General features: G+C 40.5%; 1 protein-coding gene and 1 long non-coding RNA gene across 25 annotated transcripts in view; one reads left to right on the forward strand and one right to left on the reverse strand.

The window, feature by feature from the left end:
• PSD3 (pleckstrin and Sec7 domain containing 3) overlaps positions 1–27,709 on the reverse strand; it is a 655,493-nt gene that overhangs the window by 314,222 nt on the left and 313,562 nt on the right. For 21 of the 24 annotated variants that reach the window (XR_011498768.1, XR_011498769.1, XM_070499774.1 and 18 more), the window contains 2 exons: positions 14,041–15,145; positions 10,693–11,091 (listed from right to left, as the gene is read on the reverse strand). Coding sequence is in view for 22 of the 24 variants with exons in the window: in XM_044751008.2 (XP_044606943.2) it covers positions 10,693–11,091; positions 14,041–15,145 (1,504 nt within the window). In the remaining 2 variants the exon portion in view is untranslated. Of the gene's footprint in view, positions 1–10,692; positions 11,092–14,040; positions 15,146–21,608; positions 21,707–22,139; positions 22,292–27,709 lie in introns of those variants that run through there. The other 3 variants (XM_070499760.1, XM_070499772.1, XM_070499771.1) reach the window with 3 other exon arrangements.
• LOC123278297 (uncharacterized) lies at positions 47–11,382 on the forward strand. The gene is made up of 3 exons (XR_011498770.1): positions 47–6,303; positions 6,400–6,572; positions 10,192–11,382. It is a non-coding gene; the product is annotated as an uncharacterized lncRNA (long non-coding RNA).

Here is a 27,709-nt window from a genome sequence, read left to right on the forward strand (position 1 = left end):
CTTACTTTATTTGGAGCGGCTACTGCTTATGGGAGAGAGAGAAGTTCGTCCAACATCACTAAAAAAAGAAAATAATTTCAGCATTGTTTTCCTTTAATAGCACTAAGGTTTTTGAAGTACTATTTTGAAAAATCATCATTTCCTACAGCACACACATTCTGGCCCTAAAGGAATGACTGAAGTAGGCAACAAAATTTATCTAATTCATTTAAATTATATAAAATTCAGCTGCGTTAGATTCACAGACTTATGTGATTTATGTTTTTCTATTTTCATTTCTAGTTTTATTTCTGTTTTTCTGCTATCATTGATGTGAAAATATTCATTTGCCCTGTTGTTCAAACCCTGCTTCAGACAAGCAGAAGTGGACAGGCAACACTCCCAGCTGTGGGACACAGGCAACAATGCACAGACCAGTCCTGAGAAACTGGGAACCACAGGAGCTGGGCGGTCTGAGAGCAAGGACAGCACCAGACCTAACCAATGGATGACAGAGTCCGCAACAGTACCCCCAAAGAAAAAGGAGACTGGCTTACTTCATTGTCTATCCTAGGCTTTTTCTTTAGGCTCCTGCTATTTTTGTTGGGACATGGGAATTAGAAGGACCAGGAGGTAAAATAACTAATAATTACTTTATAAAGAGAAGTAGATAGAATTATATACTTTCAACATGTAATATGCCCTTTCAAGAATGCCTTGGTTCATCCAGAAAATGATTATAACTTACTGTCCAGCAATTTTATTCCTAAATATATATCTAGCATAGAGAAATTCTCCCACATGTGCAAGAGCCACAAATTAGAATGCTCACTGCCATTGTGAACATTACCTCGTATGTTCACATCATATGAGGTAACAAAAATATAAGACAGCCAAAATGTTCATAAATAGGAAAATGGAGAAATAAGTTATACATATATTCATGCAATGAATACTATACAGAAAATAAATTAGGGCTTTGTGAATGAGTAAGAATGAATTTGAAATGAGCAAAAAAAAGCAAGTTACTAAAGGAAACAAGATAGCATTTATATAAAGTTCAAAAACATGTGAAAGAATGCTATCTATTGCTCATGGATGCACACCTGTATAGGAATGAGAAATACCCCCAGGTGATGGTTACCTTTAGGAAGAGAAAGAGAGGAATGGGACCAGGGGGGCATTCACAGGAGGTGGCAATTCATTTTAACGTTTTATTTCTTAAATTGGCTGGTGAGATCATGGGTGTTTATTATTTTCTACACTTTTTGGTATGCCTAAAATGTTTCCGAAGCTGTCAAAAGTCAACTGCGTAATGGCTCCCTCTTTGAGTGTAGCAGCACCTGTGCAGTCTAGAAGATTAACAGAACAGGGGGCCAAGAGCTCTATCATTCCCTCAGCCCCAACGCTCAAGTCCCCAAATCCAAGCCGCTGTCACTAATTCTGCCTCAGTTTGCCCCCATGTGGAAAGTCACCCTGCCCCCCAGTGCCACGACCATTCACATACATCCACCTCATCCTTCAAAGCCCACTGCAAAAAGCACTGCTCCCATGAGCGCCACGACACCCCACTGGCAGTGGCTCCGGCCCGGCACCTCCCTGCGGGGCTCTCCAGGCTCTGTGCTGGAGACACTTGTGAAGCCGTCTTTCCTGCCCTCTCCTTGGGAGACAGCTAGCACCCAGTCTCGAGCAGCTGCTGATTAAGTCCTTCATTCAACGAAAATGCAGTACCCACTGTGTGCTGGACCCTATCACAGAGGCTCTCTGAGACTCCGAACTAAAGACTTGAGAAGGTCGCTGCCTAACAGAAGGGACAGGCCCGTACCTGACAAGGTGTCATCTTATACGATGAATCCTAAAATAGTCGTTAAATGTCAGGTGTGAATAATGAACTTTTCTGCTTGTGTTTCACAATAATAATTATTCAATACCTCTTATTTTCTCTATAATGACTTTATATTACTACTCTTGACTAGAATATGTCACCTTCTTTGTGTTGATGTGGAGCTGCTAGAGTAATTACAAAGACAATAAAACAAACCATCATTAAAACTCCCAGCTTCAAGGAATCTAAGGCTCTTAGAATTATTATTACAGATATGCAGCATCCTACGTCGATTTGACCACAGTTCATTCATACCGAGTGACTCTGAAGAAGTTTTAAAGACAAGAATTCAAGCAGTGTTATTACTGATAATAAGAGGCAACATTTTCTGGGTACTCATCAAATGGCAATAAATTATCATCCCTTTTCCCAGATAAGGAAGTTGAGGTTTAGAGACAGAATTCACCAAAATTTGAACCAAAGCAGACTGACTTAAGAACCCACACTCCTCACTAGGAAACCATACTGTTTCCTAGCAGGAAAATGGACCAACCCCTGTATTTCCGGAGTAGGGATGGGTACCGCCTAGGATCGCTACACCAAAGGTGACACAAGAAATCACATCGAGGTTCACAGCCAGGGCCACTCACTTCTGCAGACCTCTGCTAGGAGACTTCTCTCTGCCACTGGTACAATGACCTCGAACAGGCTTGCTCCCCTAGGAAGAAGGACTGCACTACTCAGCTTTATATTCTGCCTCTGTACAGCTTCCAGTGTTCTCAAACTTTAAAGTGCTTGTGAATCACCTGGGAATTTGTTAAAATACATTTTGGTTGAATAGGTCAGGGGTGAGCTCCAAGATGAGAGGCCGACAACCTAGGCTGACATCAGAGTCACCTGGGAAGCTCTCAAGGCCCTCACTGTCTGGGTGCCACCCTAGACCAACAGAATCCAGGCAGTGAGACTGGGGAGTCCCAATTTTAAAGACCTAAAAATCTAATGTGCAGGCAAGTTAGAGAACCCTGTTCTAGGGCTTTCCTACTTCAGCTTGGTCCATAGATGACTATTCTAGACCAGTACTTCTCAAACTTCAATGCATATTTAAATCACCTGGATACTGTCTTAAAATGTAGATTCTAATTTAGTAGGTCAAGGGCGGGGCCTGAGATTCTGCAATTCTAACAAGCTCCCACATCAACGCTGCTGAGTAGCAAGATGGTGAGCAGCAAGATTAAAAACCTCAATAGTTCTGGGGCTGGCCCCATGGCCGAGTGGTTAAGTTCGCGCGCTCCGCTGCAGGCAGCCCAGTGTTTCGTTGGTTCGAATCCTGGGGGTGGACATGGCACTGCTCATCGAACCACGCTGAGGCAGCGTCCCACATGCCACAACTAGAAGGAGCCACAGCCAAGAATATACAACTACGTACCGGGGGGCTTTGGTGAGAAAAACGAATAAAATAAAAAATCTTAAAAAAAAAAAAAAAACCTTAGTAGCTCAGTGAGTATAATTTAGAAGGCTTCCCTTTCATAATTCTACATTCAGAGACCAGCAGAATACCGGCAGATGGGGTTCAGGTACAAGCATAGGAAACAGCACAGGAGGTGTGTGGATTATGAAATCAAAGCATTTATCTATAAACACTGGCTTAGATGGAGCTTAATATTAATCCTCATAGCATTCGTGAGAAAAATTACATTCCCCTTGCCTTGCGCCATGGCCGCTCAGGTACTAAACATTAAGGCTCTGCTAGAGCCCGAGCCAGTTTTATACAGACTCTATTTCAGTTTAGAGAAAGCTTATGAGATTCAGAGGAGAAAAAGAAAAACAAGAGTAAAGCACTGGAAACATACCCATTTGGGGTTCTGATCAATTAGTACCCCTATGTAAAATACCTTCAAAGAACTATTTATTTGGAGAAGGTCTCCATATTTTCCTTCCCCAAACCACAGATCAATTCTTTCTCATCCAGTGTTGCAAATCTTGTGTTAAGTGACCTCTGCTGAGAGGAAATGTTATTGTTTCCTTTAAAAGTTAAATAATACACCGATATATGAATAAAAAGATTGCTGTATCATCCCAATCAGTTAAAATATTAACCACCAATCCTGTTTTTGTTTAGAGCTATGATCCTTCTTGTAATAACATATACGCCTATGTCTTTTATCATCTGAAACCTTACAATCTGGTCTTTGATAAAAGATATCCACTTAACCAGCACCTTACAGTACTCTTCACAGCACTATCCACCAATCTCCAGGGCATTACTTTGTTTTAAGGTTTAAACTACAGAATTGGAATGTTTCTGAGAATCCGTATTTCAAATCCAGGACCATTTGCTGAAGTCATCACCAGTTAATACAAGAGGCACCCAACAAACAGGGAGAGCTCCAAATCACCAGAGCCAGGGCCAGCCCCTGAGAGGAAGTGGAGGAACACCTGTGGACCAGCGCACTCAGCTTGCACCTAGGCTCCCTGACAAGCAAGCCACTGTCAAGGAAGGGAGGCAAGCACAGAGCGTGCCGGGAAACTCACCTTAGAGGGCACAGTTTCTACAAAGATGGAATTAGAAAGACACACAAGCTGCACCAAGTGCTCTCATGTGCACACGTCTCACCCCGGCCTCAGCCCACTCCTCACCCCTCAAGGCTCACTCTCGCTCACAGCTGCAAGCTTCACTCTAAATGGTGACTCCAGATCTCTCCAGCCGACCTTCACTCCCACTTCCCACAGCATTTCCGCATGAAGGACCCTCACTCTGCTCAAATTTAACCTGCTTAAACTGACCCACTGCTATGCTCCCTGACAAACCTGCTGCTCTCCCCAACTCCTGTTCATTGTTTCTTGATTAGGTAAGTCATCCACGCTTGAAATCTCATAATCATTTTGACTCTGCCTTTGTATCCTACATTCAAACATTCACCAAATCCTTGTATCTTTTTTCTTTACCAGTCTTTTTCTTATCTATCTTCTTATGTTCCCTAGACTATTATTCAGATCACAGCAAAACTCATGATAGGTTTAAAATGAATATCCACAAACTAGCACTTAGCAAATTCTTATAACAAAACTGTAAATCAGGTGGGAAGGTTATTTCCATTTTACCAATAAGGAATCAGGGGTTCCTTAAAGTCAAACAACCTATCCAAGATCAGGGAGCCGATAAAGAGGATGACTTCCCCTTCCATCTTCTGATCCCAGATCCCTGTATTTACGCTACCCTACCACAGCGCACTGTACTTTATGAAAAGAATCGATATCTCGGGAAATCCAGTAATAGGGGTTTCAGATAGCTTAGGGCTGGGAGGATGGTGCTGGCAGTTCAGAGGCTGATCCAGGACTTCAGCAGATGGTGGGGAGGCATGATGACTTTCTTCGGGTTACTATTGTCATCGGTATTATTATGAACTTTCACTTATTTAGCTCTTACTATGTACCAGGCATTGTTAATCCACTTGATTTTCCTTTCTTGGTTTTTTTCACTTGATTAATCTTATTTGCTTCTCCCTCCTTTACCCAAGAGGTATTACACTTGGAAAGTTGCCAAGTTTTCCGTAATTTAGTCAAGATCACACACCTAGTAAGTAACTGCAGCAGGATAGGAACCCAGACAGGACTGGCTCTGAAACCTAGCAGAGCCGTGACCCCTCATCACTGAGCAGGATAGGAACCCAGACAGGACTGGCTCTGAAACCTAGCAGAGCCGTGACCCCTCATCACTGAGCAGGATACGAACCCAGACAGGACTGGCTCTGAAACCTAGCAGAGCCGTGACCCCTCATCACTGAGCAGGATAGGAACCCAGACAGGACTGGCTCTGAAACCTAGCAGAGCCGTGACCCCTCATCACTGAGCAGGCTCTTTTACAGTACAAAGGAAAGGTCACCATTTACCACTGCTTCAGGAAGCCAGAAAGAGAAAAGTGAGAACCTATTTTCTACAGAACAAGTTTTAAAACTTAAAGGAAAAGGACTAACGAGATTTCCAGAGCAACAGCAACTGCGAGGTGGCAGAGCTTTCTGCTGGTGACAGGAAAAGCAGGGGTTCATGATCAAAACCTTTTCCTCTGTCATCAGCTTAACTCTTATCACATTATTTGAATTTATTTTAACATTTTACATGATATTAAAATGCCTGCAGGTTTTAAATTGAGATGTCAAAAAAATTTTTGATATCACATTTCAATAAATTTCTGTAAGTGTTAATCTTGTTTCATGTGACTTCTTCCTAGACAGAAAGACACTAAAGAAAGGGAAAAACTGAAGAAGAAAAAGGATACTTCTAAATGCCAGCATCCATTTGCAAAGGGGGGAACCAGCAGGAAGGCAGAGCACAACAGCAGTCAGGCTCAGGGGCCCCACGGCTGAAGCACCCTCCTCAGGCACAGCAGCTGCACACAGATGCAGTCCACCTCTGCAGCGTACTCCTCCAACCCTGAGCAGTATCATCAGAAAGAAAAACTAGCAAGCTGAGACATAAAATATATCTATTACACTACAAAGGTAATTTTAAAAAGCAGTTTCTATATTTCTGAAAACCGAAATAGAAGCTCCTGCCATGTTACTGTACTTGCTTCACCTCTTTTCCTATCTGTCCAGACCCAAGCTCAACAGAAACGGACAACACTCAGCTCTGCTAATGCCATCACGACAACACTTGTGCCTTACGGTCTCAGGTCGGGACTTACTGAGGGGAGTTGCAGCCATTAGCTGATGGGCCGGCGAGGGAGAAGCACCCAGACACAAAGGAACCCATTGGAACGTGTCTAACTGTAAGTCTCTAATTATCCTTTCTAATTTTGGAGCCATGTGACTGGACTTCACACAGCACCGCTGACCCTGTCAGCCTGAGTGCTATGTAGCTGGACCACAAAGGGTGGGATGCTACTCTTGCTCCTTCATTAAGATATTGTGTTACACTCAGCGTGAGCTATTTCCTGACAGACAGAGCACCCAGCACCTGAGAGAACTTAACTATTCCTGTCCAGATTTATAGCATCTTAAGAGGTTTTTTCACCATACGGAGTGATCTATTTGGTATCACAAAGGTGTATAATCCTTTAAAAGACAAACAGTGAGTACACGTGCTCTTAAAACGTCCTTTCCAACCTGATTCTAGAATATTACAGATTTGAAGTATTTTCTTGTTTAAGTGCAGAGAGTAACAGGGAAGACCAATCTCCCTCTGGCCCTCAAGCACAGCTAAATCTAAGACTGGAGGGTGTTCTGAGAGGGCACCAGGGTTTGCCAAGGTGCTTCGACATCCTCATCACCCTTCCCTGAAGCAGCACACAAAAGAGAACAGCGTCAGCCTGCATTCGAAAGAAATCACTGCCAAAGATTGCCAAAGAAATAACCTTCATGACAAAGTAAAGGCACATATTGAAATAGAAAAGGATTTTAAAAAATACTAGGTAATGCCAAACAAATATATTTTTGTTTTGGAAACCAAAAATCAATGGGCTCTGGAGCCTGACTGCTTGGGCTCAAATCCTAGGTGTGCCACTTACCATCTGTGTGACATTTGCAAGTTACTCAGCTGCTCTGTGCCTCAGTTTCCTTATCTGGAAAATGAGAGCATTAATAGTTCTTTTCTCCTAGCTTATTATGAGAATTAAGCACCATGTGTTTATTAAATAAATAAAACCTATGGGACACATAAGATATAAAATTGTGTTTAGTGACCACCTGAAGTAATCTTACAGTATTTTCTACTGGCTGACAACTAACGTTTCATACATTAAAATCAGTACCTCAACAGGACAGAATTAATTTTCTTGGTTCATGTCCAGGTAGAATCAAAGACACATTATCAGGGAGACAGACTTCCTGGTCTCGCTGTCCCCTTTCCTTTGTGCCCTCCTTAGAGTTCACTTTATCCAGTACAGTCAGACCCCTTAGTCCAGTGCCAAGGAGCCAGGAGAGGCCAGTAAGTAGAGCTGGAGCACTAGGCACATGTGCTTGTTTTGCCACTTTCCTTGGTAAGTATCACAACATTTATTAATACAGCTGGAATTTCTTTTCCTTGAATCCTAACACTCTGGCCCTGAGTGCCTGACTGAGGGAATTCAATCGTGTGCACTGCTATGTCAATGCCTCTGTATCTACCTCCTTACCTCTGCAGAGGATGTTTTAATGCAGAACTTTTCAAACAGTTTCTCATTGATTACTTTAAAAATTTATGGAGACACGTTTATTAACAATCTGGTAAATTTGTTCTCAAGTTGAACACACTCACCACCACCAACAACAACCAGCCTTATAATTATCAACTCAGACTTCTGGCTCTACAGCCATGTAGCATAAGACAAATTAGTTCAAAAGAAAGAAAAAAGATATGAGACATGGCAGCCTAGAATGGTAAATGTACCTGGTCTAGGAGTCAAGCAATTTGAATTCTGGTGTAGGATCTGTCACCAGGTAAATCCACCCCACCAAACTGGGACTCAGATTCTTTACTCTAAAACAAGATTATCTATGGCCCCCTTCAAGCTGGAACATGTCATAATTCTTCAACCTACAGTTCCTCTGATGCTGCACCTTCTCCAAAGCACCAAGAAGGCAGAGGAGGAGAAAAATATGAAAGTTATTCCAGTTTCTTTAAAATTTCCTAGGATCATTGAGCCTGCCCTATTTTTTTTAACCCCGAATAGAGAGATATACCACAAAACAAAACCTTCTCCACCTATAACCACTCATTATCTTATGCCAACTCAAAGAACACAAACGAGGTGGCCCACCACACCGCTCTGCCCAAGTCACTGGCAGTGCTCAGGAAAGCTGGAATGACCGCCGGGCAGGAACCACGTGCAAGTGTGCCAGAGCTGCGTGAGGAGTCCAGATGGCTCATCTCTAAGATGCTTCTCATTTGGTACTAGAATTCGGTCTTAGCACTGGACAAGATCTCATGGTTTAACAATGCAGGTGATGCAACTAAAACTTTATCTTGAGACAGCCTGAAGTATACTACTGTCTAAATCTGAGATGCTAAAATACTATAACTTACCCCAATACTCTATTTTAACTATCTAACTCTGCCCTACTAATGACTGGCTCTCATCCTGGCCCCAGTAATGACTACTTCCTATTTCTAAGTGAGCAAACCATATATTTGATAAACCTTTCACCCAGTTCCTTCCTGCTCTAATTTGCTGATGCTCACCTTTTGTCTTTATTTACTCGCCCTCCCTGTGGCTCCCGGAGCAAAGCCTCCCAGCCCAAAAAGCCTCAGCTCCCCATGCTATTTTGGGTCTGTAATAAAAACAGCTTCTACTCACCCCAGAAAGTTGGCTTGGAATTTCAAGGAAATCATCTGCATACCTGTGCTATATATATGTATACCTGTATGCTATCACAATTTACAGTTATCAGAGATGATAGTGAAACAAAAGGACTAAAGTGGCCCCTCCACTAAGAGATGCCCCCTCTCAGGGATCCTCCCTCGGAGATACCCTCCCTCGCAGGGACATCTTCCCCTTGGAGAAACCCGTTCTCTCAGCAACACCTCCCTCTCAGGGATACGAGAAGTCTAAACGTGGGCTTAGCCAACCAGTTCTGATTCACACATTTACTCAAGCTCCTACTTTGTACAAGGCACCGTGCTAGGTGCTTTAATCAACTCTTTAAATCTCACAGCCACACAGCATACTGAATATCATTAACCCTGTTTTGCAAATAAAGAAAGCAATTTTCAGAGAGACTAAGTGGCTTGACAAGTAATTTAGACCGAGATCTTCTGCTTTTGAGACCTGTGTTCTTTACATTATCTCACTGTGACCTAAGAAGATGACCAACGTCCAAGGCCCATTTCACATGGAAATGGAGAGCTACGAAGTTACAATGTGTCAGTTCTCAATGTGCTCATCCAATGAATTATGAACCTATAAACTGGTTATAAAAAATGCTTAATACAGGACAGACTGCTCATAGAGAGGTTCACTGGGAACTTGTAATATGAATACTGACTTTAAAAAAAAAGCACTGACATTTTTTCATACAGCTTTAAAATAGTTTATACCCATTTAACCTCCCCTCCACCTCCTTCCCCAACACACCCACTGACACACTTTAATTCAGGAAATATATATCAAAACTAAATCATAAAATCGCTAAGGAGTTTAGCATTCTCTGCCCACGGATGGAGATGCTAAAGGACAGGTAAAAGACTGAAGGATGATGAGCAAGAAGAAATGAAATGCTGGATAATCCATAAATAAACAGGGAATTACTAAATGACAGGTATGGCACACATGACCTATATAATCTGTCATTTTATCTCCCAGGTAGACTTAAATCCTAAGGTAGAGTGAGAAGATAAACATTTATAGCTTTGACCAAGGCATCAGCTCTAACAAGCATCCATGTAATCAGATCCTTCTCTCACTATCTCAGGAACAGGAGGACTCCCGGAAGAACAGCACCTCACAGAGCAAAGGACTGGAACAGGCTTGGGAACCATCAGATTCAATACCCTCAATTTACACTTAAGGCATCTCTGGCCTAATGAAACAACATGCTCCGAGTCATCAACAACGTCAGTGCCAGGACGAACGCCAAGATCTCAGTGTTCTGCTCACAGCACCACGCCACTGTCACCAAAGCTGCATCCTCGGAGCTACTCATCGCCCACAAGTACCTGTTCAGGATGCAATCTGCATATGGTAATCCAGGAAATGCTACCAAATAGAACGACTACAGCTTGCCAATCTGGCAAACCACTAAAGTGTACTCTGCCTGCCCCTAAAACCCAAATTACTTTTTACTCATACCATTCATTTATATCCACAGAAACTGGCCAAATGCTTTTCAAATATATTCCACACTAAGATTTTCTAAAAAAGAAAATGCTACAAAAAACCACCAGCATGAAATTAATGAGAATGGGACTAGTACCTTCCCCAGAAAACAATCTCCGGGGGGGTGCCTTTCATGTGGATGGAGTCACTGGCCTCATTCAGCCCATTGGTGAGCCCACTAGAAGAGGCCATCACTATGCCACCATCTGCTGAGACACTCAGAATGTCTTGCTGTCCTCCCACTGACGTCCTCTCCAGGAAGTGACTGCCTTCTTTAATGCGCTGCTGTATCATTGGAGTGAGGGGCATTTCAAAGCTGAAATAGCTATCAGGCTCTGAGTACAATGTCTCCAAGGACTCCGCACTGTAGTATAAAGAAGTGTTGTCCAAAATGGTTTCAAACTGGGAACTGTATACATCAGTGGAGTCTTCTGCACCCCCAGGCCCAAGGGTGTCGTCATCTCCTCCCCTAAAGTGCTCTTCTTGCTCAAGAATCCTGGAAAGGAAATAAGAGCCAAGAATTTCAGTATTAGGTTAATTTTTTCTTTTTATTTTTTCCCCTTCAACCATAGAAAATAAGATAACATTCTGTAGAGCTAACACTTGTATTCACTGGCCTTTGTCTTAATATATTTGGGAATATATGAACATATTCGGGTTGAAAAATCTCTTAGCATACAGTGCTACACTACCCTCTAAATAATGTAATATAGTTTCAAACTAGTTTCCTAGTATGTAAATACGACTGGTCCAATGAATATTTGAATAAAATATTAAATTCTCGGCCAACAACTCCAAGTTATTGACAGCTACAGTCATTCTTCATTTTAACAGAAGCAGATTAATATACTGTGTAAACTTAATGAAGTAAAATCACACTAAATTTTCCTCAGTCTATTAATACTTTCTGATTTAAATAAGACCAGATGCCCTCAAGAGGACAAATACGGTAAATTCAAGGGCTGCCCCCTGCTGACAAGAAGGCAGCACTGCAGAGAGATTTTAGGGCCAAAAAAGCAGCCAATGCATGACCTTAAAAAAGTCAACAGACAAGTTTATTGCCAAGGCTGACCAAAACAGGGAAAACCTAGAAACAACTGACAAGTTAATATACAGGGGTGGGGTATTAATTAGTTAATATGCGGCATGTTCCTCACATATTAAAAATGAACATTAGGTTGGGGCCGGCCTGGTGGCGCAGCGGTTAAGTTCACATGTTTCGCTTCAGCGGCCCGGGGTTCACCGGTTCAGATCCCGGGTGCAGACATGGCACCACTTGGCAAGCCATGCTGTGGCAGACGTCCCACATGTAATGTAGACGAAGATGGGCAAGGATGTTAGCTCAGGGCCAGTCTTCCTCAGCAAAAAGAGGAGGATTGGTGGCAGATGTTAGCTCAGGGGTAATCTTCCTCCAAAAAAAAAAAATGAACATTAGATTAACTAAGTAAAATTTTAAAACTCAGTAACGGCAAGTAGTCAAGAGTTAGAAAAACATGGAGCTGAATTCTGAATATGCCAATTACTAGCTATGTCACTAGGCAACTTAACCTCTCTGAGCATCAGATTCCCATAAACAGGAATAAAACTACCCCATAAATTATCCATATTCCTAGGTATTACCAGGACTTAATATTCAATAATACAGTTTTCTTTGTTGTTTTTAAATTTCTGAAGGTCTACCATATACGAAATACTATTTTGGGTTTATAACTCCTTAATGGCTTCTCACTGCACTTGGAATAAAATGGAAAGTTCTATGATGAAGCTGCTCCCGATCTCTCCACACTCTGCCCACCACTCTCTCCCAGCTCCTTAAGCTCGAGCCGAACTGGAGGAGTTTCAAATCTTTAAACTTACCCTAAGGTCTTTGCTTTGCACAGCTCCAGGAAGCACATGGAGGCAGGCAATCCACAGGAGGCACAGGCCTCCTGTGCGCATTGTTCCCTCTTCTGGAATATTCTTCCTTCCCATTCTCCACCTGGCTAACTCATATTCATTCCTCAAGTCTCCGCCTAATTATCATTTCCACAGAAAGGCCTTCCCCAAGCCATCAAGTGAATTAGCTTCTCTCCTGCATTCAAATTATTTTTTCTAGTATGTCTCTCTTCTTTCCCTTCACAAAACCCAGTACAAGTTGTGATCCTATAATTATTAATGTGTTTAAATGTTCAGTGGTTATCTTCAGCAGTAAAGTGCATGGGGACAGTGACCAGAGGCCATACCTACTCTGAACATTCCTTTATGCCCAGCATCTAGCGGTGTTAAGGACATAACAGACAATCAAAACTCATTTGTGGAAGGAAAGGAGGGAAGGTGGGAGGGAGGAGACGAGGAATAAATTAATAATCTGCACAAAAGCCAAAGTGCTTATTCCAGAGAGAATATAATTACTGAGCCATGTGCCACATATCGACGCTGCTTTTGAGGGAAGTCTGGAGATTTTATGAGTTGGGGGCAGGGAGTGGGAGTGGAGAGGAGGAGTCCTGCCAGCCATCCTAAAGGAGCAGCATGCTCAGCTGATTTGTTAATTAACTGTAGAGGAAAACGCATTTCCTTACACCAAACAAACCAATAAAACCCTTCAGCCTTGACACAGATGTTCTCCCATATAAACTATAACTTGTGGTGTCATGAGGACTGACGGGAGAAAAGACAGTACAAATTCAAAATAATAGTACACCACAAATGATTTTGCCAAAAGCAGCACTATATGGTCAAACTACAAGCAAAGGAAGTGAAAAAGTAAAACACATGTCTTCCATTTATCCAGGCTCTAAGCTGGTACGGATGTCAGAAATGTATGGCAAGACCAAGAAATACCGTATGATGCCAAGTTTACTTATCGGGGCTATAAACAAAACATACACTACATGTGAGAAGGGATTCTCATGTGAATGCCATGGAACGAGTGAATTATAATCTAGTTCTGGCCTCCTGACCTCCTTTCTAAACCTAGAAAGTTGGGTCAGCCCAAACCCAGAACCTCTGTGCTCAAACATGTAGGTAGGAGGGATGTAGGCAGTGGTATTGCACCCAGAAAACAAGCCTAAGACAGAATGTGATGACTACAGGATATGTCAAAGGAGTCCAAACCCCTTCACATTATTAAGGATAACTGTGGGGTGTTTTAGTTACCTCAATATTGGAAAACTTGAAACCTGTCAAATATAACAAAATGTCAGAAATGGATTCACAAAGTTTAGTGTTCACAGGCTCTCCATAACTCTGCTTCCCTGGTCTATGCCTAAAGGACAGCTTCATTACAAGCTCACTTTAGGATCTTAGAAACTTGGAAGGAACCTAGCTTACAGTACCTTCTCTTCCAGTCTATGATAACAAGGATCCAGGATATTGTGAGCTGAGTTCTCACAGCCAAGCACAGGATAAGGGTTTCCTATAATCTGCACCAGGCGTCAAAGACAGCAGCACTACTATGGGAGCTCACCTTTCCTGGTCTCTCTCCAGTTCAGGCTTCTTCTCAAGATGTTCTTTGTTTTCCTTTAGGAAGACTTCATCCTCTCCACTCTCAACAAGAGGGGCAGGGGAAAATGTCCCTGAGCTGGCGCCAGGCCTCTCTGAAGGTGCTCTCCAGGTTCCATCCCAAACATTCTCAGTTAAACCAACTGAATTACATAAACGAGCAGATGAGACGAGATGGTCTGGCACTTTGGAAAACTCTTTGCTTTCAAGAGAGGTGGTCCTTTCCAATGATGTCTCATAATCCACAGGATGCCATGTCTCTCCTTTCTCCCCTCCTGTCCACAATATTTCCACCCCCTGAAATCCCACATGTTTGACCCGGCCTGGGCGTCCCGCAGAGCCGCCTCGATCACAGCCCCCTGGGTGCTCTCGCCCCAGATCAGACCTTCTCTCTCTCAAAACACCAACACTGCCCACAGAGTCGTGGGTTGCTGCTGGGCTCCCCACAGCGGAGACTGGACAAGCTGGCTTCTGCACGTGGAGAGCCCCTCTTCTCCCAGTGGTTATCTGGGGAAGCTCTGCCTGAGTTTCTCCAGTTAACAGTACCGTCAGATCCTTCTGGATGCTCAAACACAAACTGTCCTCAGTCATAACTTCAGCTGAGAAAGGTCTATCTGGTGATTTTTCTTGGCCAGCAGAGAACAGTTTGTTGGCTCTCTGTACTTTCTGACTGTCAGTGTCCACCTCTTTTTCCACCTGCTGAACTGACAAACTAGAAACAGCATCTTTGTCTAGTACCTTTGTAGCCTGTAATGTTCCTAAAGCTATTCTGGCTTCTGTGGCTTTCAGAGCTGAAATCAAAGAGTCAATGGGTTGTAAACTTTGTTCCTTGAGATGACTTTGAGAGGGGGGCTCTCCAACATCTTTTGGTCCTTCCGTAACACTGTCAAGCCCAGAGTGGTGGCCGGCAAGAAGCTGGACCCCCTGCTGCCCTTGTGGGCAACATGGCAGAGACTCTGCATCAAACTTGAGAGAAGCTCTTAGGCTTTCTCCACTTTCCTCCATGGTCCCATATTCTGGAAATTCATTTGTGACATGTGGTGGGAGTAAAGTGCTTCCTCCATGATCACCTATGAATAGAACAGAATGTACACAATGACTTGTTTTGAACAATAGGTTCCAATGTGTATTAATAAATATCCACACATGTTAGGCACTCAATAATCTTTATTTGATTCTTTCACTGTTTGCTTCCCCCCCACCACCACCCTGCCACACATAACCGTGAGTGGTCCCTTCCACTTAGCTTACATGAATGTAATCACAAACATTTTGGCACAGAAGGAGGCAATCTAATGACACACGCCATATTTAACCTGGCTTCTGATAAAGTCCTGTACGTGCAACTCAGTTGCTGCATATGCAAAAAGAGATTAAAATAAGGACACATATCACTTCCCAAATACTACTCACGAAGCAGCAACTAAAATATTTATATTGGGCAGAACAAGAAATAGCCTATGGTTCAGCCAACAATATCTGTGCAGTGCAAACTCTGAGACGGAGCCTCAGAAAAAAGACACAATCTATTTAAAGTCAGTAAATATTTTTTCAGCCAGAAGCCTACCCTTTATAGCTAGATTTCTGTGGGGAAAAAAAATGCTTTCAGGACATCCCTGGAGAATGAGAGTGAAGTCAAAATGGAACAGGAAATTTAACGTGTTGAGAAAAATTTCCAGGATCTCAACTGCAAAAAAATTTAAATGGTATCATATGCAGAATCCCAAAAAATTAAGCACTGAAAACAATAATTAGTATATACTTACTATTTGGGATCAAATTTACAACATTTTCTTATTAAAACGGCAGTGAGAGAAAATAATGAAGACGTTCTGCTGAACAAAAATTTAATTTGGGGGTTTAGGGATAAGAGTTACAGTCATCTCAGCTCCAGCAGCCAATTTCCTTGTGAACTTGGTCTTGGTTACTTTCCATCAGGAAAATCCTACTCTACACCAGAAATGTAGAGTACTCACTTTGACAACTTTATGAAAGAAGACATTTGTTGTTATTGTCATTGTTGTTGCTGTTTTTAAAGCACTGCGAGCTCCAACCTTCCTGTTTAGTGACATATTTGACAAATGTCTGAGTATATACATGGAAACGATATGAAAGACTTGATTCTGCGCATGTAGAAAATAAGGTAACTTGGAAGCATGAGTTAAGCCATAGCATCCCACAGTGTGCAAAATTTGATAAACAGTAATACATCTGAGAGTACATACTGCTTCATATTTCATTTTTAAAATAATTTGAAGTATATTTCTAAAATTAAATTTGAATCAAGTATTGATGGAATTCAAGAAGCACTTCTGTGTGATGGCCTTATTTAAAATACCTTCACGAGACAGAACTAAGAGGATGTGGCTTGCTGAAATCTGAAGAGGAAGCAACTTTTCAAATCCTGGTTTTGAAAAGGAAGACAGTTAAAAACAATAAAGATCCCTCTTCCTAGAATGGCATATTGACATTTTTAATTTTTCAGTAAAGAATGCAATAAAACTTTAAAAATTTTTCCCCTTAAGATTCAGTGGTTTTGTGCAACCATTACCACTATCTAAATTTCCAGAACATTTTCATCACCTCCCTCACAAAAAAAACCCTGTATGCATTAGCTGTCACTGTCCATTACCCTGTCTCCCCAGCCCCTGGTAACTGCCAAGAGACTTTCTGTCATATAAACGGAATCAGACAATACGTGCCATTCTGTGTCTGTCTTTTTTCACTTAGCACAATACTTTCAAGGTTTATCCACATTGCAGCATGTATCAGAATTTCATTCCTTTTTATTGCCAGATAATAAACCATTGTATACATATACTACAGTTTCTTCATCATTCTCCATTCATCAGTTGATGGACATTTGTGTTGTTTCCACTTTTTGGCAATTATAAATAATGAACATTTGTATACAAGTCTTCACGTCTACATTTATTTTCAATTCTCCTGAGTATACACCTATGAGTGGAATTTCTAGGTCATATAGTAATCCTACATTTAATGTTTAGAGAAACTGCCAGTTTTCCAAAGCAACTGCACCATTTTACATTTCTACTAGCAATGTCTAAGAGTTCCATTACTGCCCATCCTTTTTATTATAGCCATCCTGGTGGGTGTGAAATGATATCTCACTGTGGTTTTGATTTGCATTTCCCTAGTGACTAACGATACTGAGCATCTTGTCATGTACTTATTGGCCATTTATATATCTTGTTTAAAGACATATCTATTCAGATCCTTTGCCCATTTTATAATTGGTTTACTTGTCTTTTGTATTATTGAGTTACAAGAGTACATTATATATTCTGGACAGAAGTTCTTTATCAGATATATACTCTGCAAATATTTTCTCCTGTTCTGTGGGTTGTATTTTCCCTTAGTTGATGGTGTCTTTCAAAGCACTAACGTTTTTAATTTTGAGACAATCCACCTTATCGATTTTTTTTCTTTTGGTGCTTGTGCTTTTGGTGTGATATGTAACAAATTATTGTCTAATCCAAGGTCACAAAGATTTATTCCTACATTTTCTTCTAAGAGTTTTACAGTGTTAGCTATTACATTTAGACCTTTGATCGATTTTGAGTTAACCTTTGTATATGGTGTGAAGCAGATATCCAACTTCATTCTTTTGCATGTGCATATCCAGTTGAACCAGCACTATTTCTTGAAAAAACTATTCTTTTCCCCCACTGAACTGTCTTGATACCACTGTAGAAAATCAACTGACCATAAATGTAAAGGCTTATCTCTGGACTTCCAAGTCTATTCCATTGAGCTAGAAGCCTATCTTGTTGCCGGTATAAAACTGTCTAGATTACTGCAGCTTTGCAGAAAGTACCTCAGGAGGTGTGCGTCCTTCTACTCTGTTCTTCCTTCTCCAAGCTGTTTTGGCTGCTCTGGGCCCCTTGCGTTTCCCACGTGAATTTTAGGGTCAGCTTGTCAGACGGCTGAAATTCTGATAGGAACTCGGGTGAACTTGCAGAGTGCCAGCACTGTGACAGTATTACTATTACATCTTTTGATCCATGATCATAGGCTGTGTTTCCATTTATTTAATTTTAATTTCTTTAAACACTTTTATAGTTTTAAATGTACAAGTTTTGCATTATTTTTGTTAAATTTATGCCAAGTATTTTATTCTTTTTTTTTTTTTCTGCTTTATCTCCTCAAACCCCCCTGTACATAGTCGTATATCTTAGTTGCAGGTCCTTCTAGTTGTGGCATTCTTTTTGATACTATTAAAAGTAGAATTGCTTTATAATTTCATTTTCAGATTATTCATTGCTAGCATATAGAAATACAATTGGTTACTGAATATTGAACTTACATCCTGTAACCTTCCAGAACTTCTTAGTTCTAAAGCTTTTTTGTGGATTCTTTAGGATTTCCTATATACAAGATCATGTCATCTGAAAACAGAGATAATTTTACTTTCTTCTTTCCTATCTGGATGCCTTTTATTTTATCTTATTTTTTTGCCTAATTGCCCTGGCTAGAATCCCCAGTACAACGATGAACAGAAATGGTAAGAGCAGACATCCTCGTTTTGTTCCTAATCTTAGGGGAAAGATTTCAGTCTTTCATCGTTAAGTATGATGTTAGCTGTGGCTTTTTCACAAACGCCCTATACCAAAATGAGGAAGATATCTTCTACTTCTAGGTTTGTTGAGTGTTTTTATCATAAAAGGGCATCAAATTTTGTCCAATGCTTTTGCTTTGTGGATTGAGATACTCATGCGGGTTTTATCTTTTATTCTAGTGTGAGAGTACTACGTTAATTGATTTTTATATACTGAACCAGCCTTGCATTCCCAGAATAAATCACATTTGGTCATGGTGTATAATCCTTTTTATATGTTCCCAGATACAGCTTTCTGGTATTTTTGCATCTATATTCATAAGCAATATTGGTCTGTAGTTGTCTTGTATTATCTTTGTCTGGTTTTGGTATTAAGGTAATTAGCTTCACAAAATGAACTGGAAGGTATTCTATATGACATTTGTTTACACTTTTTTTAAAACAGTTTTCATATTTTACACTTTTTTTAGGCTTTTAACAGTTTTCTCTCCCTTAATCATTCAGGGAACTTTAGTTTCTTGGTACTTTGAAGCTATAAATTCATTGTTAATATGCAATGAAAGGAAAAAAAGTGAACAATCCAAAACACTGTTTTTCTTTCTTTAACATACCAAAATAGCTTAAAGTAGTTAGAGAAGTACTTAGTCCACAGTGGGAAATGTTTCCTTTAGATTTTATAATGCTTTTCATTATTTCTCTAAGCTGGAGTAAAAAAACCTCGAGGATCATAGAATATAAAATTTCAAATGTCAAAGGATCTAAGAATTCATTCAGCTGACATAAATAGGTGAGAAAACAGGCTCAAAGGAATGAGGTGTACTTCCCAACATGACACAACAAATAAAATCAGAGCTTGTCTACTCTGCTTCTGCTATGACTTATATCCCTCCCCTCCACCATTTTTATTGATAGTGAGGTACCCTAGTATGTGTCTTCACAGAATTGAAAAATCTCCTGAAATGGTGATCCAATGTCCAACCACATTTTCCCACTTCAACTTTTACACGATATTCTTCCTAAACCAAAAATTTATGTTGCTTTCAGTAGTTCCACATTGCCTACAGAATAGTCTAAAGTCCAAACTCCTTATCCAGAAGTTATTAGGAGCCATAATCCACTCCCTCTCTCACTCAACTCCCTTTTCAAATATGTTATACTACCACTTCTTGAACTGATGGAGGCAGGCAGTGCGCGACGACCTTCAGAAGGTTCCTCCAGCATACACTGGAAACAAAGTTCACCACAAACACTCTCTGAGCTTTATACTCCTTTGCCTTTGCTCAACCTCTTTTCTCCACATGACATACTTTTTCTTCCCATCTCTACATGATTAGGTTATTCTCATCTTTCCAGACCTAGCTCAAATCCCCTCTCCTTAATTAAGCCTTTCCTTAATCACTAGCCCTTGCAAGAAGTCACCTCTCCTCCTTACAAATGTCAAGAGAATTTTAGCTGTATATTACATATAGTACATATATATGAAATAAATGAACATCTTAGCTCATATTTTAAAGCTCAAAAGGCTACAATTTTTAATCTATCATGAAGTGTTTTAACAAAATTGTCCATAGTGACCACTGAAGCCATATGTATACTTAACACCAAAATATACTACAGTGAAATCCATTCAACAAAAGGAAGAAAAGTTAAACTCTATCAATTAGGAGCCCACTTTGTTCCAACAGTTTAAATTGCCATCTATAAAACAACCACTAAAATAAACACTGGCCCACTGGCCCACAGAGAAGTGACCATAAAGCAATGAAAAAAGGGGCCTCGGGGCCAGCTCAGTGGCGTAGTGTTTGTTAAGTTCATGTGCTCCACTTCAGCAGCCCGGGGTTCACGGGTTCAGACCCCAGGTGTGGACGTACTCATCAAACCATGCTGTGGTGACATCCCACATACAAAATAGAGGAAGACTGGCACAGATGTTAGTTCAGGGCCACTCTTCCTCAAGCAAAAAGAGGAAGATTGGCAACAGATGTTAGCCCAGAGCCAATCTTCCCCACCAAAAAAACAAGAAAAAAAAGAAAAGGGGCCTCAAAGCAATTAAATAATTTCTCCACCTCATTTTTAATACTTTTCATTAAAATGAACCTCATAAACTAGACTGCAAAGGCACCAAGTGTGGGCAAATGCTTGTGATGCCTTGATATAACGATCTGGCAACTGAGACAGATGGAAGAGAGAAGGCAATGCACAGCCCTGCATGAGGGGCTCACTGCACAAGTCTAACCATCCTGTTCTAGGGTCATTGTTCTGATAAGTACTATTCTAATAAGTTTTATTTACTTTTAACTAAATAAGAACTGGCATAGACCAAGGGAAATAAATGTTCTATGAGGCTAAATGATTTGACCCAGGTAAATGGAAAGATGTTCAATAAAGTATTTTATGAAAATAAAAGTTAGGACTAGATTCCTGGTCTTCTGTTTCTCAGGAGTAAATTCCAGGGAGAAACTAAGAGGCCTCTGAGTTGCCAGACCTTCACTTCTAATAGCAGTAGTGTTAGCAAACATACTGAAGAATGAAACAATCTTCCTGCTCTACCTTCTGGGTAGACAGAGCCTAGCCACGATGTGTCTCGGGTCACAGCATTCACCCATGGGCTCACTCGGCCCCACATCGAATCTTCCCTCTCAAACAAGGCGCCCCTTTGTTAGACAGCAAAGCAGTGCATTTTTGCTGTTTGCATTTCTTGGCACCACCTGAACTGCCTTTACCAAGAGACAAAACTTCATGAAATATTAATCCTGACTTTTTTTATTTAGAATTTCTCAATTATTACTTCTGTTTAAAAATCAGGACTATTTAGGATAATTTTTTAAAAACACCAAATTCTTTTACATAAGAATTTTTTCCACACCCTTTTAAAACAGGGCCATAGATCCTTTCCATTAAATGCCTATCATTTCCAAAGCTCATTTACTCAATTCAACAAACGTATTAATTACCTGCTATGTGCTGAGCCTAGGGGATTCCAAACTGAATACTGCCAAAGCATGAAAAGTCTGTCCAGCTTATTAGAAAGTCACCCGGCAGCATGGGAAGGCTGTACGGGGAGAAAGCACAAGCATCAACAGACTCAGGAGCGACAGCACGGCTGCAGGCAACAGCGCGGGGGAGACGGTGAGTGCCCACGCTCGGACAAAAGCAGAGCAGTGGGGCAGAGGGGCAGGATGCTGCCTGCCCTGCACAGTCTCCACACGCGCGGGCACCTCGCGCCTCCGTCCCAGCCCTTGCGAATTTCAACACGCCTCGAGAAGCCACTGCTCAGCCCACGCCAGCTGCTGGGCACTCTCACACCCAACTTGTCAAATCTCCTTAGCCTTCTGTCAGTCTACACCTATCACTAATGTAAGAATCCAACCGAAAACTGAAATAGCTATTTCTCCGCCTCCTTACTGAATTAGTCCTGCCCAAATTTGGTCTGTATCTTTGACAAAGGGATTTGCTAAGTATAAAAAAAGAATTTTAGCACTTACCTAAATATAAACCACACACTAGTAGAATCTGCATTAATAAGATCTCATGGCTTTACTGCATTTATTTCTCCCCTTAAAGGAACGAAAAAGTAGTGTAAAGAGTGTAGGAGGGGAGAGGAAAAAAGAGCTTTTCACCCTCATGTGAAATACAGACACTTTGAGAGGTATCTATTTATATTCCCTCGGGAGTCATCTTTCTCTGACAGGAAGCTCATCTGCTGCTTTGGGTATTTGGTCAGATGCTTCACAACTCGTTTCCTGTTGTTCAGTAAAGACGCTTTTCCTGTGATGAAAGAAGCCCGCTGATTTTTTTTTTTTAACATTTTCTTCTCTTGATTTAACACACTGAGAAAGAAATGGGATACTTTTGAATATTAAGATCAATTTCAGGAGTGCTTTGGGTTGTATATTAAATAGCCATCCATTTCTGGAACATAGGGACAGGCTTATAATAAAATGAAATGAAATAAGGAAAAAAAAATTCTTTTAGGGGCTGGCCTGGTGACACAGCGGTTAAGTTCACATGTTCCGCTTTGGCAGCCTGGGGTTCGCCGGTTTGGATCCCGGATGCAGACATGGCACCTCTTGGCACACCAGGCTGTGGTAGGCATCCCACATATAAAGTAAAGGAAGATGGGCATGGATGTTAGCTCAGGGCCAGTCTTCCTCAGCAAAAAAAAGAGGAGGATTGGCAGCAGTTAGCTCAGAGCTAATCTTCCTCAGGAAAAAAAAAATTCTTTTATATCAAACTAAAAAGCTTCTGCACAGCAAAGGAAATCATCAACAAAATTAAAAGGCAACCTACTGAACAGGAGAAAATGCAAAATCATATATCTGCTTTGGGGATAATATCCAAAATATATAAATAACTCATAGAATTCAATAGCAAAAAAACAATCCAATTAAAAAATGGGCAGAAGATCTGAACAGACATTTTTCCAAAGAAGACACACAGATGGCCAACAGGTACATGAAAAGATGCGCAATATCATTCATCATCAGGGAAATGCAAATCAAAACCACAATGAGATATCCCCTCACACCTGTCAGAATTGCCATCTTCAAAAACACAAGAAATAATAAGCGCTGGTGAGGGTATGGAGAAAAGGAAACCCTTCTGGACTGTTGGTGGGAATGTAAATTAGTGCAGCCACTATGGAAAAGAGTATGGAGGTTCCTCAAAAAATTAAAACTAGAATTACCATATGATCCAGCTATTCTACTTCTGGGTATTTATCTGAAGAAAACAAAAACACTAACTGGAAAAGATATCTGCACCTTCGTGTTCATGGCAGCATTACTTACAAAAGGCAAGATATGAAGACAACCTAAGTGTCCTCTGATGGATGAATGGATAAAGAAAATGTGGCATATCTATACAATGGACTATTATTCAGCCATATAAAAGAAGGAAATTTTGCCATTTGCGACAACATGAATGGACTTTGACGGCATCAAGCTAAGTGAAATAAGTCAAACAGAAAAAGACAAATACCATATGATCTCACTTACACGTGGAATCTAAAATAGAAACAAACAAAAAACACCAAGCTCACAGATACAAAGAATAGATGGCTGGTTGCCAGAGGCAGGGGGTAGGGGGTGGGCAAAATGGGTGAAGGGGGTCAAAAGGTACAAACTTCCAGTTATAAAATAAGTCATGAGGATGTAATATACAGTCTGGTGACTGTAGTTAATAATACTGTATTAGATATTTGAAAGTTGCTAATCTTGAAAGTCCTCATCATAAGAAAAAAAATTTTGTAACTATGTATAGTGACAGATGTTAACTAGACTTCTTGAGGTGATCATTTCGCAATATATACAAATATCAAACCATTGTGTTATACACCTGAAACTAATATAATGTTATATGTCAATTATCTGTCAATAAAAAAAACATTTCTTCAAATCATGGGGAACTTAGCCTGCTCCATACAATGGGCTTCAGAAAGACCATGGCCCTTCTAAGAATGATCCTGTTTGAGGACAAGTAAACGAAATAGGTTTTCTTCCACTCTGGCTAGCAAACTCCTTAAAATAAAATAGCTGAAGAAAAGAAAATAATAACAAGAACTATTTGGCAAGTCTACTGCAGACCTGGAAGCTGAAATGTGATGGAAGTAAAAACGTTTATCATGAGGAATTCTGAGCAACAGGATGTACGTTTCCCAAGAGAATATGACTGTCATGTGTAAGCCTAGAGCCTTCAGGAGAACATGATTATGAACACACACAATCTTGAGAGATTGGGCCAGTCATTTTTAGGAAAAGCTTTTTTGTTTGTCTTGTTTAGTTTTTGATGTCACAGAATATAAACTCAAAAAGGCAAGAACAAAAGACACCTAGCATTGGAGATTGGACTGGTGGTTACCATTGGGGAAAGGGGGGGGCAGGGCAATAGGGGTGATTAGGCTCACATGTGAGGGGATGCTCTATAATTAGTGTTCGGGTGGTGAACATGATGTACACAGAATTCGAAATATGACGTACATCTGAAAAAAATAAAAGTTTTTAAAAAAAAAGAAAGAAAAAATAGAAAGTCTCAATTTATCATAACTTTAACCCATAATTCAAAGCCCATTCCATAGACACATGTAAACGTGTAGAATTTTAAAACTAAATTTACATATCTAACTATAAGATACAGACACATATGTTGTAATTTTACATAAACGAGATCATAACACCAAAAAAAAAAGGCAAGAACTTTATCTGCTTTCTTTACCATTATATCCTCAGAGCCTACAACAACAGTACCTAGCAAAATGGATATATTTGTTGAACCAATGAATAATGTCCTAAAACCAAAAGGATATCATTTAATAGAACCTCAAAACAGAAATAAAAAGAAACCTCCCAAAACAAAAGCAAAATACTCCATGTCAGTGCCACCCGAGTTCTGTCCCCTACTCCCAAGGACAGGCTTGAATAGAAGGCTGGAACATGGGGGTCCCTCCTAACTTCAGAGCAAGCTAATTCTTCCAATTGCTCAGCTAACATTTATTGTGCACCAAGTATGCGGTGAGCACTGAAAAACAGAGCAACAAACAAGGCCAGCGTGACTCTTGCCACCAGGGAGCTTGCAATCAGCACGCCATCTGTATACACTTGTCCACAGCAGACGAAGTGTAGGCAGTGTCAAGCGAAGCGGAGATGATCTCGGCAACAGTTCTAGAAACCAACATGATCCTACATGGGCTATTACTATGAAGCATAAATTTCTCGATTATCTTAGTCTCTAAATGCTATGCTATACAATATGGTAGTTGCAGCCACATATGGGGCTATTTAAATTAATTAAATTGAAAATCTAGTACTCAATCTCATATGTAGCTAGTGGCTACCATATTGCACCACACAGATACAGCACATGTTTCCATGATCACAGAAAATTCTATTTGAAAGCACTGCTCTAGAACTTTCCTACTCAAAGCGTGGCCTTGGGGCAGTAGCATAGGCATCACTGAGGAGCTGGTTAAACACGAAGACTCAGGCGCCCTCCTAGACCTTCCGAATCAGAATCCGTATTTCTGAAAAGATCCCCAGGTGATTTGCACACACATTAAAGTATAAGACCTTCCCCAGAGAACTATAACAACATCTAGAAGTTGTTCTGACAACACTTAAATGGCTCCTTTTTATTGTAGAAGATAATCTCAAGAGTTCCCACTTCTTAAAAGAAAGGTCCAGGTGTTAATCACATACGCAACAACTGAAGAACGCACACAGTTCCGTTCCCACCAAAAGAAAGGCTTGCTCCTTCTGGTCAGCTGTACCCTCCAATCACCCAAGAGACTTTTCAAGAGAGGAAGAGTGTCGCCTCTACTGTGATAGGACCTCTTCTTTACCTTACGGCTCACAGCAAACTTCTCTCACAATGGATGGTCAATGACTCTACACTTATGCAAAAAGACCACAAAATCCTAAAATTACTGCAAAGGTAAATGAGCATTAGTAAAAGCCTGTACATTCACATCTGTCCACAGTCCTAAAAAAATTACACTGGGACTTAAAGGAAAAGGGCTGAGGGAAAGGGAAGGTTTTTCAATTTTTAAAAACTGGGTCATTTTCCCAGACTTTTAGTGTTCTTCTCATTGGCTATATTACTTGTAAAATAAAAATGCCTGGGCAAATTCTCTGATGAGGAACTTCTGAGAGTGCACTAAGGGTCCATAATCTATTTTCCATGAGTAAAATTCAACAAACTCTCAATCCTTGACAAGTCACGGCCAACCCAGTATCACACGTCTTCTCTCCTTTCCATGTAGGTTGTTCATAAGCACAATAACATCCACGGGCCTCTGATTCCTAACGAATATCAGTCAGCCAACACCTTCAAACTTAATCAGTTACCATGATGAAAGAACTATGAATTCTTAAGTTATTTTAACACTGGAAAATTTACAGAAACATGTTTACAGACACACTCCCTCTGACTTGTGAACAAGGAATTCAGTCCCATAGACAGAAGTGTGACTTCTTTGTGCCCTTTAGTCTGAAATTTCATAAATCAACAAAAAAAATTGGAAGACAAAAGTCCAATTTACCAAGCAAATGTAAAAAGTAAGCCTTGCAGAGCCAAAAAAATCTCAAATACATTTCACCCATAAGTAGCCATAATCCTTAACTGTGAATAGTAATGATCAGTGTTTTTATGTGTAATAATCAATAAATCCCTCCAGTAACACAGTGATGCATGCATGGTTCAGATTTGCAATGAAATAAAAAAAGTTGTATTAAAAAAAAAGAGAGAATAATCTAATCCATTTTTACTACGTGACAGAAAATATACTTAGTATAATAAAAATAACAGAAAACGAGTTTGAGTAATCACAATTTACTAAATGAGTAATCTAAGTACGTTATATTTTGGTACACCCTCTTCACCTTAACAAGTCACATTTTGGAGAAGGCTACAGTGCGGAGTTGAGGACGCTGGCTATTGTCTGGTCAATAACAATTCTCTAAAAGCACAGATATTTAAGGCATTTATATGCTGTGAAAACCAGGGAAAGGCCTGCCAAACACTGCACAAGCCATCAGCATGTGCACACAAACAGACTGTTCCATTATCTGGACACCCCTTCCCTAAGTGATTAATAGTTACAGCTGTGCTTACTGCGAACTAAATTTCACATGCTAATGATTCTGAACCCAATTTCTCTCATTCAATTCTAATCCCTGGGGAAGTGACACTGGCTTACCATACCAGTCAATTTCAGAGGCAGTTCTGTAAGCTGTGGAGGGACACTGCACACAGAGGTGAAATGAGTGAGGTAAGGACAGCCCACTGATTTTAAACCAAAGTCTCTGCCCGTGCACAGAGCAAGGCTACTCATCATGGAGAAGCAACGCCAAGCTGAAGAGCTGAACTAAAGCAAGCTTTACAATCACTGTTTTTTAAAGCTAGCTTCCTTTTTCCAACAGTAGGTTTCCCTGCTTTTATCCATCATCCACCTCTCATAATTTTTGTTTCTTTTTATATCTATACTTTGTGCTTCTCCTTTCAGCCTTATTTCTTCCAATCAGAGCTGCTCCTCTGATTTCATCAATTCTATCCATTTTCA

This window comes from Equus asinus, chromosome 27 (genome assembly GCF_041296235.1).
Source record: "Equus asinus isolate D_3611 breed Donkey chromosome 27, EquAss-T2T_v2, whole genome shotgun sequence".
NCBI classification, from domain to species: Eukaryota; Metazoa; Chordata; class Mammalia; order Perissodactyla; family Equidae; genus Equus; species Equus asinus.